General features: G+C 37.8%; 1 protein-coding gene across 2 annotated transcripts in view; it reads left to right on the forward strand.

The window, feature by feature from the left end:
• Positions 1-4352, forward strand: part of CUL4A (cullin 4A) — a 56923-nt gene extending 52571 nt beyond the window's left edge. For both annotated transcript variants that reach the window (XM_033104277.1, XM_033104276.1), the window contains exons 19-20: positions 888-1040; positions 3269-4352. In XM_033104277.1, the coding sequence (XP_032960168.1) occupies positions 888-1040; positions 3269-3364 (249 nt within the window). In that variant the 3' untranslated portion in view covers positions 3365-4352. The remainder of the gene's footprint in view (positions 1-887; positions 1041-3268) is intronic.
• The last annotated feature ends 11530 nt before the right edge of the window (positions 4353-15882 follow it).

The raw sequence follows: 15882 nt of genomic DNA on the forward strand, positions 1-15882 counted from the left end.
GAAAGTAATTTTATCGTCTTTGATCTTCCAAATAAGAACACTGACATTTTTATTCAGAGTGCATTAATTTGCAGTTTTCATCTTCATACTAAATATTCTAATTTATAGGTGTGTGTATACGAATATAATGTCTTCCTCAGTTTTCTATTCATTTGATCTTCCAAAGAAAAACGTTCTCCAATGAACTTGAGAGTAATTTTATCGTCTCAGCTTCGATTCTCCCTTCCTGCGTTCTTACCTTACACATGTGCACAGACCTCCCTTTCCCCCATCCCTCTGTGATCTGCAGAACTCCATTACATTAGGTTGTCATTTAACATGTAGTTGTTACCAGTATTTGCTATTTGCTTCTGATAACAGCTCTTTATCATGTTCAGGTTCTTTTTTTTTTTTAATTACTCCTTACATGCTAAAGTTTGTTTTAAATCAAGAATAGATTTTCAATTTTATTATGCCTTTGCAGCATCTATCAAGGTGATCATATAATCTAACCTTGACATTATTGGGATGATCTCAGTTACATTAGTAGGTTTCCTAATGTTAAATAAAGTTTGCACACTGGAATAAATTTTGATGGCCATTATGCTTTGTTTTGGTTTTTTTACTGTGGTACTGGGTTTAATCCAGGGTTATATAGGGTTTTTATAGAAGTTTTACAGTTTTTTAATAAGGGATATATGACTTCTTAAATTCTTTTTCAAGTTTTGGCACTGAAGTTGCACTGTTCTTGGGAAGCTAAGTTTTATTAGAACAAATAAAAATGCTTAATAGAACAGGATTCATTGAAAGTTTGGCCTTTCTTTTCATCAATGGTTTCTCATTAAACTCAACAGTATGAAATAATTAATACTAAAATATATCTTTACACTTTTTTTGTGTGTGTGCAGGTTGAAGAACAAGTCAGCACCACTGAGAGAGTGTTTCAGGACAGACAATATCAGATTGATGCTGCTATCGTCAGAATAATGAAGATGAGAAAAACTCTTGGTCATAATCTTCTAGTTTCTGAATTGTATAATCAGCTGAAATTTCCAGTAAAGGTAAATGTATATTAGCTTAATTAAACCTGTAGTGTTGTGCTAAACCATCGACAAAGCATGTTTGATTCTCACTACCTTCAGAAACGTACCATTTGTTTTACATTATAAGTGATCATTTGCTGCAAAAAAATCTACCTTTGTATATACAGTAAGTATAGGAAACTGGCACGTGATGATGGTAGGAACTTTATACCACATGTTCTTCATCACTGTTGTAGGAATGATACCTAAAATTCCCACTTTCAGGGATGTGGTACTTACTTCTATATTCAAGAATGGAAGAGGAGGGTACCTACATGGAGATATAGACACATTTATTCTCAGTAGCTTTAACAGTTCAGGTAATACCACAGGATTTTAAGGAAATCATACTAACAACTAATTTACTCAGCATTTTATGAGCTACAAAGCATTTTCTACCTCAGTAATATTTCCTCTTTGCTGTTGAGTAAAAGACCTAGCCTAAAACCTTTCAGTCCATGTGTATTTCCAGGACAAGGGTCACTCTCCTGGCTGTACGTGGAGTACAGGATAAGTGAAGGAAGCATTATGGAAAGCTCTTTAAAACGTGTATATCCACCTAAAAAGTGTGGGACTCTCATGACACCTGGCCTTTCGGTGACTGAACCCACCGTGTGTGCTTTTGGGGTGGAAGTACCCTGATTGTGTGTTGCCCAATTTGATAAAAGAGCAGCTGAACCTTCCTCCTCACCAAGAGGGTCAAGTTGAGGTGGACCAATGAGTCCCGACACTGAAGTGGGAGTGCCGTCTTACCGCAACAAATATTGGGCTCCTGACCTTCTCAAGAGGCAACATGTGCTCCATAGCACTCTGCACAGTCATGAAACACTGCTTCATACACCATTCTTTCCTATCACGAGCCAGAGCGAGTGTTGATTTTCCCCTTTGCAGATGAGAGATCCAGCAATTAAAAGACTAAATAGTAAGTAACATGTGCATACAGCCATAGCATCTAGTTCTGCCTTGATAGGTAATGGGGTTTCAGCCACATATTGTAAAATGTATCATCTATCACTGAATAGAAAGTTAGGCTGTTGGGAGACAGAATGTACCCCTTTACAGGGAAAACCTTGCTCATAACTGTCAGCATAGGTGTCCTTCCTAACACAACACAGCCGGAAGCACTCTTCCTGGGCAGGCATGTCATGTCAATTCAGTCATCAGCTTTAAGCAAAGGAGCACTCAAAATCTGTGCTTATAAATGCAGCATATGTAAGTACAGCATATATAGTAAATATATAACAACAACATACAGTACTTAGAGGGGAATGTCCTTAATGGATGAAAATGCTGAGATATTATCAGATTTCCCTCTCAAACAGAAATGTGTTACCTAACAGGATCTACCATGCTTGTGTACTCATTAGTGATATTTCACAAGTTCCACATTTCCCATAGGAAGCCCTGCTCTGACGATAAATTCACATGGAAGGATTTTGATCAAGAGATAATGTTAAACATTGTCTTTGAAGTAGGGAGTTTTAGTCTATTTGTTTTATAATTAGTTTACAATTATAAATATGTACTGGGGGTGCCAAAAAATGTATACATATTTTAAGAGATGTTACCTATGTATTTCTTTTCGAAGTTGAATTATAGTCGCAATGTAGTACGATATTCGCTCAGATGGCGTTAATCAAATGAATGCTAGCGTCACCATGCGACAGTCAGGACAATAAAAGAATATGGCAGAAGCATGGTTGTCGTTCAAGGAGCGCAAGACCATTTTGAAGTGGTATTTGAAATTCGAGAACGTTGTGGAAGTACAACGACAATGGAGGCATCGGGAGGAGGACCTTAAAGGATGTGGTGTACTGTAGAAAACTGGCTACACTGGCGGTACTTAGGGAAGAAATTGAAACGGCAGGTGCAGTGCTACAAGTGGACGCTTTGGTCAACGTTCCTCAAGCAGTAGTTCGCCGTAGTCCGAAGTGTCTGGACGCTGATGGTAGCCACTTTGAGCACCTCTTGTAATTGCAGAAGTCAAACGTGACTTGCATTCATCTTTTGTTATTGGTATATATTGAGTATTACCATTTTAATACAGATGTTTCCTTTCTTAAAATGTGTGTACATATTTTTGGCACCCTCTGTATGTATAATTATATATGTAATTATAATCACGTACTTCATGCACAATGTTGTATTTCCCTATGTTTGTGAATTTAATGCCACTAAACTTGAGGGGGTTTGTTTTTCTTTTTTAGCCTGGAGATTTGAAAAAGAGAATTGAATCTCTTATAGACAGAGACTATATGGAGAGAGACAAAGACAATCCTAATCAGTACCACTACGTGGCCTGATGTGGCGGCCAGCTGTTTTCTTCAGTGAGACACTGGAATGTATCTTCAGAGTAAAACACTTCTGTGCTGTTTCCTGGGATTTCTGGGATTGAGCCAGCATGGATACTTTGGCTTAGAAGGAAAGGAGATGATTCTTGGATAACCCTTCACGAGGCTTAAGGATTTGCAAATGGCATATGTGTCTTTTCTCCCTCTTGTTCTTTTAGGCATTTAAATTGTTTCCATTACTCTATGCAGAATGACTTTGGGATTGGACAAGAAGATATTGGTTAAATGAGGTTCGTTGGTAAGGTGGTGTTCTGTGGCAAAAAACTGAAAGTTTGGTTTGTTTCTGTGCATGTGATCATGAATGCACAATTAAAAAGACCCTCTATGCTGCATTCTTTAGCTAAGATTACTTAGGTATTCCTGAAGACAAGCTATCTTAGTTGATGAACACTTAGATTAAAAACAAGAAACCTTAATTGGTGACCATTAGGAAGAAACAGTCAGTGTTAAAAACTGGCTAATCAATTATGCAACCTAACTACTGGCATCTGTTTCACTTATTTTCAAAAGTTTTAAACTTTGATGACTAATTTTTCTATAATGAGGTTTCTCAGTGAGATCTCTGATGTGCCAATAGGACATCGGGTCTGATGTGTTTGATGCAGTGAACCCATCAGGGTCTTTATTTTATTTTCACTAAATTACTTGTGAATTTTCTGTTTAAGGTTGGGGGGATAGTGTGTTTGTGTTTACCATTCTGAGATTGAGTCTAGCAGTCCCTGTTTTTTTGCATTGGGGTAACTGCTGTTTGATTTATTTTTAATTGCAGTATTTGTATGATTGCTATAATAAAGTTTGGTTTTGTTTTTACAGTCACGCACAGGGACGGTCGTTGTTCTCTGTGCTATAACCACTGTAAAAAGTTTTATAGGAGACTTAAAGTCTTGATATTGTGAAGCAGAGGTTATTTTGTCGAAAGATTAAAAGGATTTCATTGGCACCTGGTTTCATGTTGTGTATGTATAGGTGAGGTTGAACAGCAAATGATGACGTTAGTACGGTAACTATAACAAAAATACTTTTATGATAACATTGAAAAGTACTTTATATTTTACATAATAGCATGTTTCATTTTGATTAAAAACTACCAAAGGAATTTTGATCATGGTATAAGTGTTTAAAGCAATATTTTCTGGAATATACCAAGTTTATATAATTTGATTTTGTGCTAAATTATTAAAAGATTCTGCCTTTTTGAAACATGCGTGTTTAAAATGACAACTTATGGGTTTCCATATGAAAATCCTCACTCCTTAAGTATCATCATTTCTATATTTGTAAATTTTCTTTGTGAGTTATATAATAATATGTGGTCTACAAAAGACCAAATAGATTTCTACTTCTTATATTTTAAGTTCATTGTCTCTAGAGATTAATATTGTAATTTAATGTAGACTTACTCTGAATAAAATTAGTTTAAATTGGCCTTAAAAATTACATTAATAAAACTTTGTGGTATGTGAATTACACATTCCTCATAATTCTCTAGCAACTTAAAATTCATTACTAGCACAACAGAGAACCAGAAGCAGGGCAAACATCCGTCCCCTCTCAGGTGTCCTCTTTCACAAACCACTACCCAGCAGAACATCGTCAGACTGTAGAGGAAATGATTGAAAAGGAAAAGGCACTTAGACAAGAAGAAAGCTGTAAAATTAGGAAGGAGGTAAAATTATTTACAGATAAATGACTGCCAGAAAATTTAAGAGAAGCAACTGAAAAGCCGTAAATAGAAAAGAATTCACTAAGTTTTTAATTGAACACAAAATTAACAAAAAAGTGAAAATATAATGGAAGGTTATTTTTTCAATAGCAACAAAAAATGGTAACTTGTAACAAGCAAAAAAGTATATGAAAAGCATTTTAAAATGACTTAGGAACACACAGAAAAACTGAGTAAGTGAAAGGTATGGGCTATTCTTACATTTATCTATGCAGTATCTTAAGATGTCAATTTTCCCTTACTTGAAAACACAAATAGACAAAGTGACTAAAGTTTAAACAGAAAAGCAAAAAGGCAAGAATAGCCAGAAATTGTTTTAAAACCTATCATAGACATGATCTAATTGAAACAGCATGCTGCTGGCACATAAATGGATCTCTGCAACCAAATAGAGTCCATGAATAAACCAAATACACAGGAATGTGTGTAGCATAATGGGGCATATTGTCAGGGAAATGGAAACTTTTCAACAAATATTGGGAAAATTTGGGTTAACCACCTTGAAAAAAGCAAAGTTACACTCATTTTTTTATACTTAAATAAGTTCCAAGTGGTCAAAGATTTAAGTGTTTAAAAAAATGAAACCATAAATATAACAGACTTTTTTTTATTCTTAGAATGGAAAATGTCTAATCACAAATTAAGATCCATTATTTAAAAATGATAAATGACATTCTTAAAGGTCTACGTGGGGAAAAGTTTAAAAGCCAGGGAAATTTGGGGATAAAAAGAAGACAATACTAATTATTTTGGTGCACACAGAATTAAAAGTTAGCATAAGTGAGACCAACAACCGTGAGATAAGTGTGGATGTGTACTTGAGTGTTTGAGAGCATCAAGTAGAGGAGATAGACAGTACAGACCCAGATTTCAAGGAAGGAGAAATCAAACAGCTAGAGGAAGAGTGGAACCCAAGGGGGTCATTTTGAGACATGCTTTTTCAGCAACTTTGCAAGTGTTTAGGGCATCATCCCGTAGAGAGGCATACGGACCCAGGAGGGAGGATGGGATGGGAGACAGTCCTGCACACCCCACTACCCAGGCCCGACATCTGGATGCAGCAGGGCGTGGGAACAGTGGAAGGCCAAAGCCAGATGTGTCCTTGGGGGTGAGTGGCCTGAGTGGGTGATGGCGGGCTGGCTATGGCAGCAAGCCCTGGAATAAGCCTGTGAGGGTAAATGGGAGGAAACAGGTGTGTGCTCGCCGTGGGGCTGAAGAATTGTGTTTGGAGGGAGCTCATGTCAGCAATTATGGGATGTGGGGAAATGGAGCTGAAGCGACATCAGAGCTGGGAGGACAGACCAGCTGGATCAAGAGTAATGAGTGGAGCAGCACAGAGAACCACGGTGAGTGAGGGGCAGTGACAAGTGCCCGGAGGTTACTGCAATGTGGAGGGAAGGGAATGGCCCCTGGTATGTGCTTCAGAGCAGCGGGGGGTTCACGTAGTGGAGAAACAATGGCCTCCAGGCCCAGGGTAGATGGGACACAGGTGAGAAAGCTACCATGTGGTGGGCTGCAAGGAAAGCAAGGTCCTCAAGACAGGTTTCAGTAGATGAGGAAATGGAGGAGCTGCTAGGACAGGGAAGCCGCTCTGCTCTGCTCCTGTGGCAGGAGCTCTGCTGGCCAACAGCCTTCTCTCTGCCAGCTTTCATCCACTGCCCTCGGGAGAAGAAACAACTGATGAGTTTGGAATGAGAAACAAGACATGGAGGGTCCCCGCTCCCCGGCACAGGCTCTTCGGCATCTCCCTGTAAGAACTGAAGAGGCTCTGGCTTCCGTGTAGGCGGCCTGGGACAGCCTTGATTGTTTTAGAACTCGGGCTGGGAAGAGGAATGCTATTTATCTGGAACACCTGGCACAAACGTTCGCAAGATGGGGGTTTTATTGACGACTAATTTCTGAGAAGTCAGTAGAAAGGGCTGGGGTTGGAAGAGGTGGGAAATTGGCTCGTACGGTGGACACCGAGTGCTGGACTCCTTATGGAAGGTTAGCAGACTGCACAGTGGGATGGGACCTAGCGGGCACTCTCAGGAAGTGGACCCTCAGTCGTGATGTGGGCCCTTCTCCTCAGAGCCCTCTGATAATTGTTTTCATTTCGGACCATCTGCTTTCTAGAGCTGCACAGTTGTGGTCCTGGAATTTCCTTTGTTTCCATTCCTGTTTAGGTCCACTCCTCAGATCCCCAGTCTTGTTTTATTTTCCTGATTTGTTTTACTAAAGTAGATCCTTACATGATTTTCTCAGAGAATGCATGGGAGACTTTCTGATTCCTTGCTTGTCTGATTTACTCTGCATTTACGTTTAATAAGTTTGGCTGCATATAAAATTCTAGGTTCAAAATCATTTTCCTCAGAACTTGGAAGGCACAGCTCCATACATTCGTAGCCTTCTAATTTACAGCTCTAATGTCTGATGCCATTTTGTAACCTGTTTTTTGGTTTTTCACAAAACGTTTGAAATCTATTCCCGTTTTTCTATTTCACAAGAATGTGTCCAGATGTGAGCCCAATTTTATTTGTCCTTCCATGACTCAGCAAACCTTCTCCCTCAGAAGACTGGTGAGTTCTTCCTGTTCTGGGAAATGTTCCTCACTTACTTACATTGCTCTTCCCCTCCAACTTTTTTGCTCTCACTTTAAGAGGAAGTTTTGTTAGCTGAGAGTTCTTGCTAACCAGATGATCTTATAATGAAAGCCACCAGTCCCCACCCACAGTGCACTGTTCCATTTTTGTTTCTGGTTGGTTTTCCTGGCAATGACCTCGTATCACACTACCATTTCTTGCCTTCTGATTGCTCAATGTTAATAGTAGACTGTATTTTTTAATGGCTAGAATATCTGCCTGAAACTCTTGAGGGCACTAATGCAAATTGTTCTTTTCTCTTTCCTCACGTCTAGGGTAGGGATGGTAAACTTTTTCTTTAAAGGGACAGAAAGTAAATAGCTTAGGCTTTCCGGGCCACATATAGTCACCATGACGTATTATTTTTTATTTTTTTTCAAACATTTTAAATAAGTAAAACCATCTTAGTTCTCCCACTGTACAAGGACCACAGGCTGCAGTTTTTCAAACCCACTCTACTGTCAGTAGCTGCTTTAGCCCTGAAGGCCCAGCACAAGCCTGTTCATAAATCTCTTCTGTGCACATGTACACTTTCCTCATTGCTGCATTTCGTGAATGCCAATTCATCACTGAAAATTAAGTCCACACGTCATGTACTGGAAGGTGTGCTCACTCTCCATCCCAATCAGCCTCGGGACCTTCCTTACGTCTGGGCTGCCCATTTGGATCACAGCTCTTCCCATAGTGTTTTACAATTTCAGGCTCCACTCATCAGTCTTAAGTAGTTTTAGGGCACATTTTTATTCCTGAATCTGCAGTGTCTGGTACACAGTAGACACTCAATATAACATAGATGACTGAATGAAGAGGAGCCGATAGAAAAAATGAATAAGGATTATATAAGAATAAAGATATGGGAGGAAGAGAAATCAAGGAAGACGGCAGTTTTAAGGAAGAAATCGTAATGTGATGAAAATTGGGAAATATCCAATCTTCGGGGATACTAGCGGCTATGACAGTTTGAATGTGGGGTAGGAACTGGTTCAATAGGGTGCAATTAGTGGTGGCTTGAATCAGAGGCAGAGAAAGGGCGAGTTTCTTTTGGATGATGAAACTTGAACATGATTATAGACAGAACGGAGCTAAAAGAAAAGGAGGGGAAGAATTTGACGATAGGGAAAATGAAGATACGAGTTAACTGATGGGTCAAGTTTCTACAAAAGTAGGATAAAAGTGGATTCAAAGCCCACGGGTATGTGTTTCTACAACGTGTATTTGTGTGTGTGCATGTGTCTCTCTGTGGGTATGTTCGTGTATTTTTAAGTGTGTGTCCATCTGTGCGTGTGTGTATATGTGCATTTGTGTATGTGCATGAGTGTGTGTGTGCATGTGTTGTTGCTAAGAGAAGGTCATTATGTAAAGGTAGGTACAGATGTAGATAAATGTGAAGTAACTGGATAAAAAGCTGAGGATATTTTTAAGGATTTTTATTATCAGTGATGTAGGCATCAGGTCAACTGCTAAGTAAATTGAGACATTGCATTTTAAAGTGCACATGCTGTTCTGAGTCAGCTTCTCAGTGACAGAACTGAGAAGCAACACTTTCGAGATACTGAATCACAGAGGAAGGTTAAGGGCTGGAATTTTGAAGTCAGATGACCCACGGATCAAAGCCTGGATCTGTCACTATCTTGGTGCCCTTAGGAAAATTACTTCCATTCTCTAAACTTGATTTTCTTATCTTTTAAAAGGAGATCATAATGCTCATTTGCTCCTGGGGTTGTTCTAAATTAATACATACCAAGGTATTTCTAACATGTACCACATACCACTAAAGATGAATGGACGCATATAGTGTAATTCTTGGCTCGGAAAAACAATTTTGGTATAAATCTGAAATCTGCCCAAAGGAGGGCAGGAAAGTAGGGGAAAGGGGAACGAGAAACAGAAATAAAATGATCTGAACACTCCAACTAAAAGAGATTTTGAGACTAGATAGAAAATTAAGACCAAAGTATACATCATCTATGAGAAAGGCATTTTAAATATAAGAAAACACTAATGGGTTAAAGTAAAAGATGGAAAAAAGATCTACTATGAAAACTAATCATAAGAAAGCTGGAATGGCTATATTTATATCAAGTCAATTTCAGGACAAGGAGCATTTCCATAAATAAAGAGAACATTTAATAAAAATATAAGAGGCATCTGTCAGATTTAACCCTAAATGTAGAGCTCTAGCAAAAGAGCTTCAAAAATGTGAACCAAAAACTAACAAAGCTAAAAAGAGCTCTAGGAGAAGCAGACAAATCCATAATTGTGGTTGGAGATTTCAACACACCTCTTTCAGTACTTGATAGACAGACAGAAAATCAGGAAGGACGTAAAACATTATCAACCAACCTGACCTCGTTGAAAATTACACAATACTAAACCCAAAACATTATTTTACAGTGCACAGGAACATTCATCAATGTAGGCAAATGGTGGGTCATAAAACAAGTCTCAATACATTTTAAAGGATTGAAATTATATAGAATATGTCCTCTGACCACAATGAAATTAAATTAGAAATCCAACAAGGATAACTGGTAATTAACTAAATGCTTGAAAAATAAGCAATATGCCCCTAAATAAGTAATGCAATTCTAGTACAGATAACATAACACACTTTTTTAAATAAATAACCCAGGAGTCAAAATAAACCACAAGGAAAATTAGAAAATATTGTGAGTTGAATGAATCAGAAAACATACCAAAAATTTGTTTGATACAATTAAAGAAGTGTTTAGAAGTAAATTTATAGCTTCAGATGCTTACAACATTAAAAAAGGTGAAAGGTTTAAATGCAATGATATAAGTACCAACCTTAAAAAGCTAGGAAAATATGAGCAATTTAAATCCAAAGGAAATACATTAAAGAAAATAATGAAGATAAAACTAGAAATCAAAGAAATAGAAAAGGGACAAATAAAGAAATCAGTGAAACCAAAAGCTGTTTGAGAAACAAAGTTGATAAACCCTTAGACCAAAACGAGAGAAAACAAAAAGGAGTTTAAGACAACAGATCCTACTGAGTATGTTATGAATCAGTTTACGCCAATAAATTTTAATTTAGGTTACATGGTCAAATTCCATTAAATTTGCAAATTACCAAAATGGACACTAGAAGAAATAGAAAACAAAAATAGCTCTATATTTGTTAAGGATATTGACTTTGTAATTTTAAATCTTTCCACAAAGAAAACTCTAGGGCAAGTGGCTTTACTGGTGAATTCTATTAAACCTTTTTTTTTTTTTTAAAGTAATACCAATCTTATACAGTCTGTCAGAAACAGAAAAGGTAAGACTTCACATTTATGAGTTCAGCATTACCCTAATACAAAAACCAGACAAAAATATTGCAAGAAAAGAAAATTACATGGCGAGCCCAGGGGCTCAGGTGGTTGGAGCACTGTGCTCCTAACGCCAAGGTCACCGATTCGATTCCCACATGGGCCAGTAAGCAGCTAAGACTGTGAACACAGCTAAGACTGTGAACAAGGGCTCTCCCTGGAGCTGGGCTGCCATGGGCTACCGTGTGCTGCCGCGAGCGGCCGGTGGCCAGCGTGAACGGCTGTGTGTTGCCATGGGCTACCATGTGCTGCCATGAATGGCCGGTGGCCAGTGTGAGTGGCTGACGGCCGGCGACAGCTGCCATGTGTTGCTGTGAGCGGCCAACCAACGACCAGCAACCGACTGCCTGAGCCCAGGGGAGCGCAAAGCTCATAATACCAGCATGGGCCAGGGAGCTGTGTCCTATACAACTAAACTGAAAAGCAATGGCTTGAACCAGAGTGGGGCAAGGGGAGGTGGAAAAAGGGGGGGGAAAATTACAGACCAATATATCCCTCAACCAAATATTAGCAATTTAAATCCAGCAATATACAAAATCAGTAATATACCAAAACCAAGTGAAGTTTTTCCCCAGGAATACAAGGCTGGCTTAACATTTAAAAACCTGAAAAAGAAAAGAAAGAAAAAAACATATAATCATCTCAATAGAAGCAACAGCATTTGGTGAAATTCAATGCTCAATGTTGATTTAGAAAATAACTCTCAGCAAACTAGGAATAGAAGGGATCTTCCTTCATCTGAGAAAGGATGTTTACAAAAGATTTAACCTAACATTATGCTTAATGGTAAGAGTAAAAGCTTTCCCCCTAAGGTTGGAACAAGGCAAGAATGTCTGCTATCACTGCCTTTATTCAATATTGTACTGGAGGTTGTAGTCACTGCAATAAAACAGGAAAAAGAAATAAAAGGCATACAGATGGGAGAGAAAGAAGTAAAATAGTCTTTATTCACACATGACATAATCATATGAGTAGAATATATCAAGAAATCTATAAAAATGCTACTAGAACTAGTAAGCCAATTTAGCATGGTCACAAGATATAAGGTCACTAAACAAAGAGCAATTGTATTTCTACATTCTAGCAACAAAAAAATCGGAAAATGAAATTTTAAAGTACAACCCCCCTCACAATAGAAATGTGTGAAATATCTAGAGATAAATTACTATGTACAAAAACATGTATACTGAAAACTAGAAAGCTATGCTGAAAAAATTTAAAGATGGCTAAAATAAATGGAGAACTGTATCATGTCATTGGAAGATTCAATGTTGTTATCAGGTTTCTTGGGGAAGCCGGATGGCTCGGTTGATTAAGAGTGCAAGCTCTGAACAACAGGGTTGCTGGTTTGATTACCACATGGGCCAGTGAGCTGCACCCTCCACAACTAGATTGAAGGACAATGACTTGGAGCTGATGGACCCTGGAGAAACACACTGCTCCCCAAAATCCCCCCCCCCAAAAAAAAGATATGTTTTCTCCAAATTGATTTATATATCCAATCCAATGCCCACTAAAGTTCTAGCAGGCTTTTTCCTTTATAGAAAAATTACAAGTTGACTGTATATGGATATGTATATGGAAATTCAAAGAGTCAAAGCAATTTTTAAAAGAATGGTTGGAGAATTTACCTGATTTCAAGACTTATTATAAAGCTACAGTAATGAAAAAATTGTGGTGTTGGTGAAATGACAGACATACAAATTAACTGAATGGAACAGGGAATATGAAAATATCTCTACCTATATTGGGCCAAGTTATTTTCAACAAACATGCCAAGGTACTTTAATGGGTTAAAAAAAGAAGTCTTTCCATCAAATAGCTATCCATATGGGGGAAAATGAACATTGACTTTTAACTTACACCATCCAAAAAAATTTTATTTGATCATAGGCCTCATTGTAGAAGCTAAAGCCATAAAACTTCTTGAAAAAAACAGAGAAAAAAAGTCTTTATGATGTTGGGATATGCAAAGATTTTTTTTTAAGACACAAAAAGCAGGAAGCATAAAGGAAATACTGATAAAGTGGGTTTTCATGAAACTTAGAGCTTGCTTTTTGAAATATACTAAGAAATAAAAAGGCAAGCTACATAATGCGAGAAAATATTTACAATGCATAAAATTGCATTCAGAATGTATGTTTAAAACACTTAGATTTCAATAAGAAACCAAAAACTCATTTTTAAAAACATCACGAAGTCTGAACAGACTTTTAATGGAAAGAAAAAGACACATGAATGATAATTAGGCACATAGAAAGACCTTCAACCTCATTAGTCATCAGGAAAATGCAAATTACATTCACAATGAGATACCATTACACAGAGAGTTTTTTTAACTGAAAAGACTGATAATACCAAGTGTTGACAAGGATGTGGGGCTAATGTTGGTAGAAATGTACAATACAACCACTCTGGAAAAGAATTGGAGAGTTTCTTTTCAAGTTAAATATACACCACCTACCACCGGACCCACCATTCCATGCTATGTATTTACCCAAGAGAAATGAAAGCATACGTGCTCACACAATTATTTGGTTTTGAGTGTTCATAGCAGTTTTATTTATAACACACTATTGGAAACCCTTCAACCCTTCAAATGTCCTACAAGTGAACGGGCAAACAGATGTGGTAGATGCACACACTCAAATAAGCTGATGTCAGCAATAAAAATGAACTAGTGGTGGTACGTACAGCATGGATGAGGCTCAAAAGATTATGCTGAGAGAAATCTCAGATACAAAAAAGTGCATACTATGTGGTTCCATCTATATGAAATTCTGTAATATGAAAACCTAATCTGTAGTGACAGAAAGCAGATCAGTGGCTGTCTGGGTTTAGGGATGGGGTTAACTACAAAGAGACACGAGAGAACTTTCTGGTTTGAAGGAAATATTTCTTATCTTGATTGGGTTGGTGATTTCATGGGTATATACATTTGCCAAAACTCATCAAACTAAGATGGTATATTTATTGTATATAAATTAACTTGAATATGAAGTTGATTTGAAAAGGTAAAAGTTACACACACACACACACACACACACACACACACACACACACACAAAATGAATGGGACACTTACCTGGCTCTACCTGAAGAAACTAGAAGCAAGGAAAATATTGGCTCCTTAATCAAGGCTTTTTATCTTAGTTGGAATCATGGTGAATGTGATCTTTCTTAACGTTTCTATCTCGGTCCTAAACTTTTTTTTTGTTATTAAGGACATCAGCCAGATTAACTGATGATTAACACTACCATGAAATCATCATAACAAATATTAACACCATCTATGTCTGAATTTAAGCACTTGTCTGAAGATCTTTTGTCCCACGCTTACTTTTTATTAGTTCCTCTCAGCAGTAATTTGAACGAGGCTTTGATACACCCACCTATTGCTAACTTCAGTGTCGCACTGGCAGCAGAGAACCATTGTGAAATCCGCCCCATCCCGAGTTGTAATCATGAGTTATAATCATAAAAATGTTGAAGTGGCTTCACGTTGATTTCAGTTCCCATTCTGTGTTTTCCACTATTAGGACCAGGCTCTGGTTAACCACATTTCATTTGTTAAACAACACAGGCCCTAGTTAACACCACTTCGGACCCCAGAGTTCAGTGACCAGGTGTGTAATTGGAAACACGAGCAAAATTGAAATTATACAATTTGTCACGCTGCAAAAGACTTGGAACTATTGATTTGATGTGCTTTCTAAGAAAGTAAAAGTTTTGGTTCTTTTTTGAGAGGGTTCCTTTTTATAACCTTCTAAAAAAAAAAAGACTACCATGGTTTAAGTATTTCAAGGAATTAGGAAATCATGATGTACACAAGGCATGTGTATAAAAGGTGTTCTGAATGGCATTATTTTAAATAGCAAAAAAGTATAAGCAAACTACATGGCCTAAAGGAGAGAGCTAAGTTTTTAAAAAGTATTGTACGATGGGAGTCTTACTTTTTTTACTCATTTTTCAATTATAGTTGACACACAGTATTAGTTTCGGGTATACAACAGTCATTAGACATTTATATACCCTACAAAGTGATCACCCCAATAAGTACTCACCTGACACCATACATAGTTATTGACATATTCCTTATGCTGTACTTGACATCATTATTTTTGGAACTGACGAGTTGTACTACTTTCTTTTTGAACTTTTATATTTTAAGTGTGTCTTCTCAGGACCCATCAGCTCCAAGTCAAGTAGTTGTTTCAATCTAGTTGTGGCGGGCACAGCTCAGAACTGGCAACCCTGTAGTTAAGAGCGCCGCGCTCTAACCTACTGAGCTAACCAGCTGCCCCACAATTTGTACTTAATTGTATGACGGAAGTCTTGCTTCTTTTTCCTGCTTGTTAGCATATATTTCGCTTTAAAGCATACTGTTGTCTATTTTTCTGACGTGTTATTCCTTAATGCTAGTCTTACACTTATCAACCATGATTGACTTGCCTTTTGTATCATTAATGGACCAGCTTCACCACTGGAAGCACTCAGGTTAGCTCCTGTGTCCCTATGACAAGCCCATCCTTGTTTTCTAAGCCTGTCCTTACTTTCTGGCTCCACAAGACGCTCCAGCCTTACTTTGTATTTTCCCTGCCCAGCCTTGGAGCCTGGCTTCATTTACTGGAGAACCTTATTTAGAAACCATAATCTGGATCACTGCTGCTTCTCAACCTTCTCAGGAGACAAGTGTGTGTCTAACCTGGGTACACACACACAGCTCTATTTCTGTAACTATTTATATTTTAAACACAGAGAGACAGAGAGAGAGAGAGAGAGAGACAGAGA

Source organism: Rhinolophus ferrumequinum, chromosome 4 (genome assembly GCF_004115265.2).
Source record: "Rhinolophus ferrumequinum isolate MPI-CBG mRhiFer1 chromosome 4, mRhiFer1_v1.p, whole genome shotgun sequence".
Lineage (NCBI taxonomy): Eukaryota > Metazoa > Chordata > Mammalia > Chiroptera > Rhinolophidae > Rhinolophus > Rhinolophus ferrumequinum.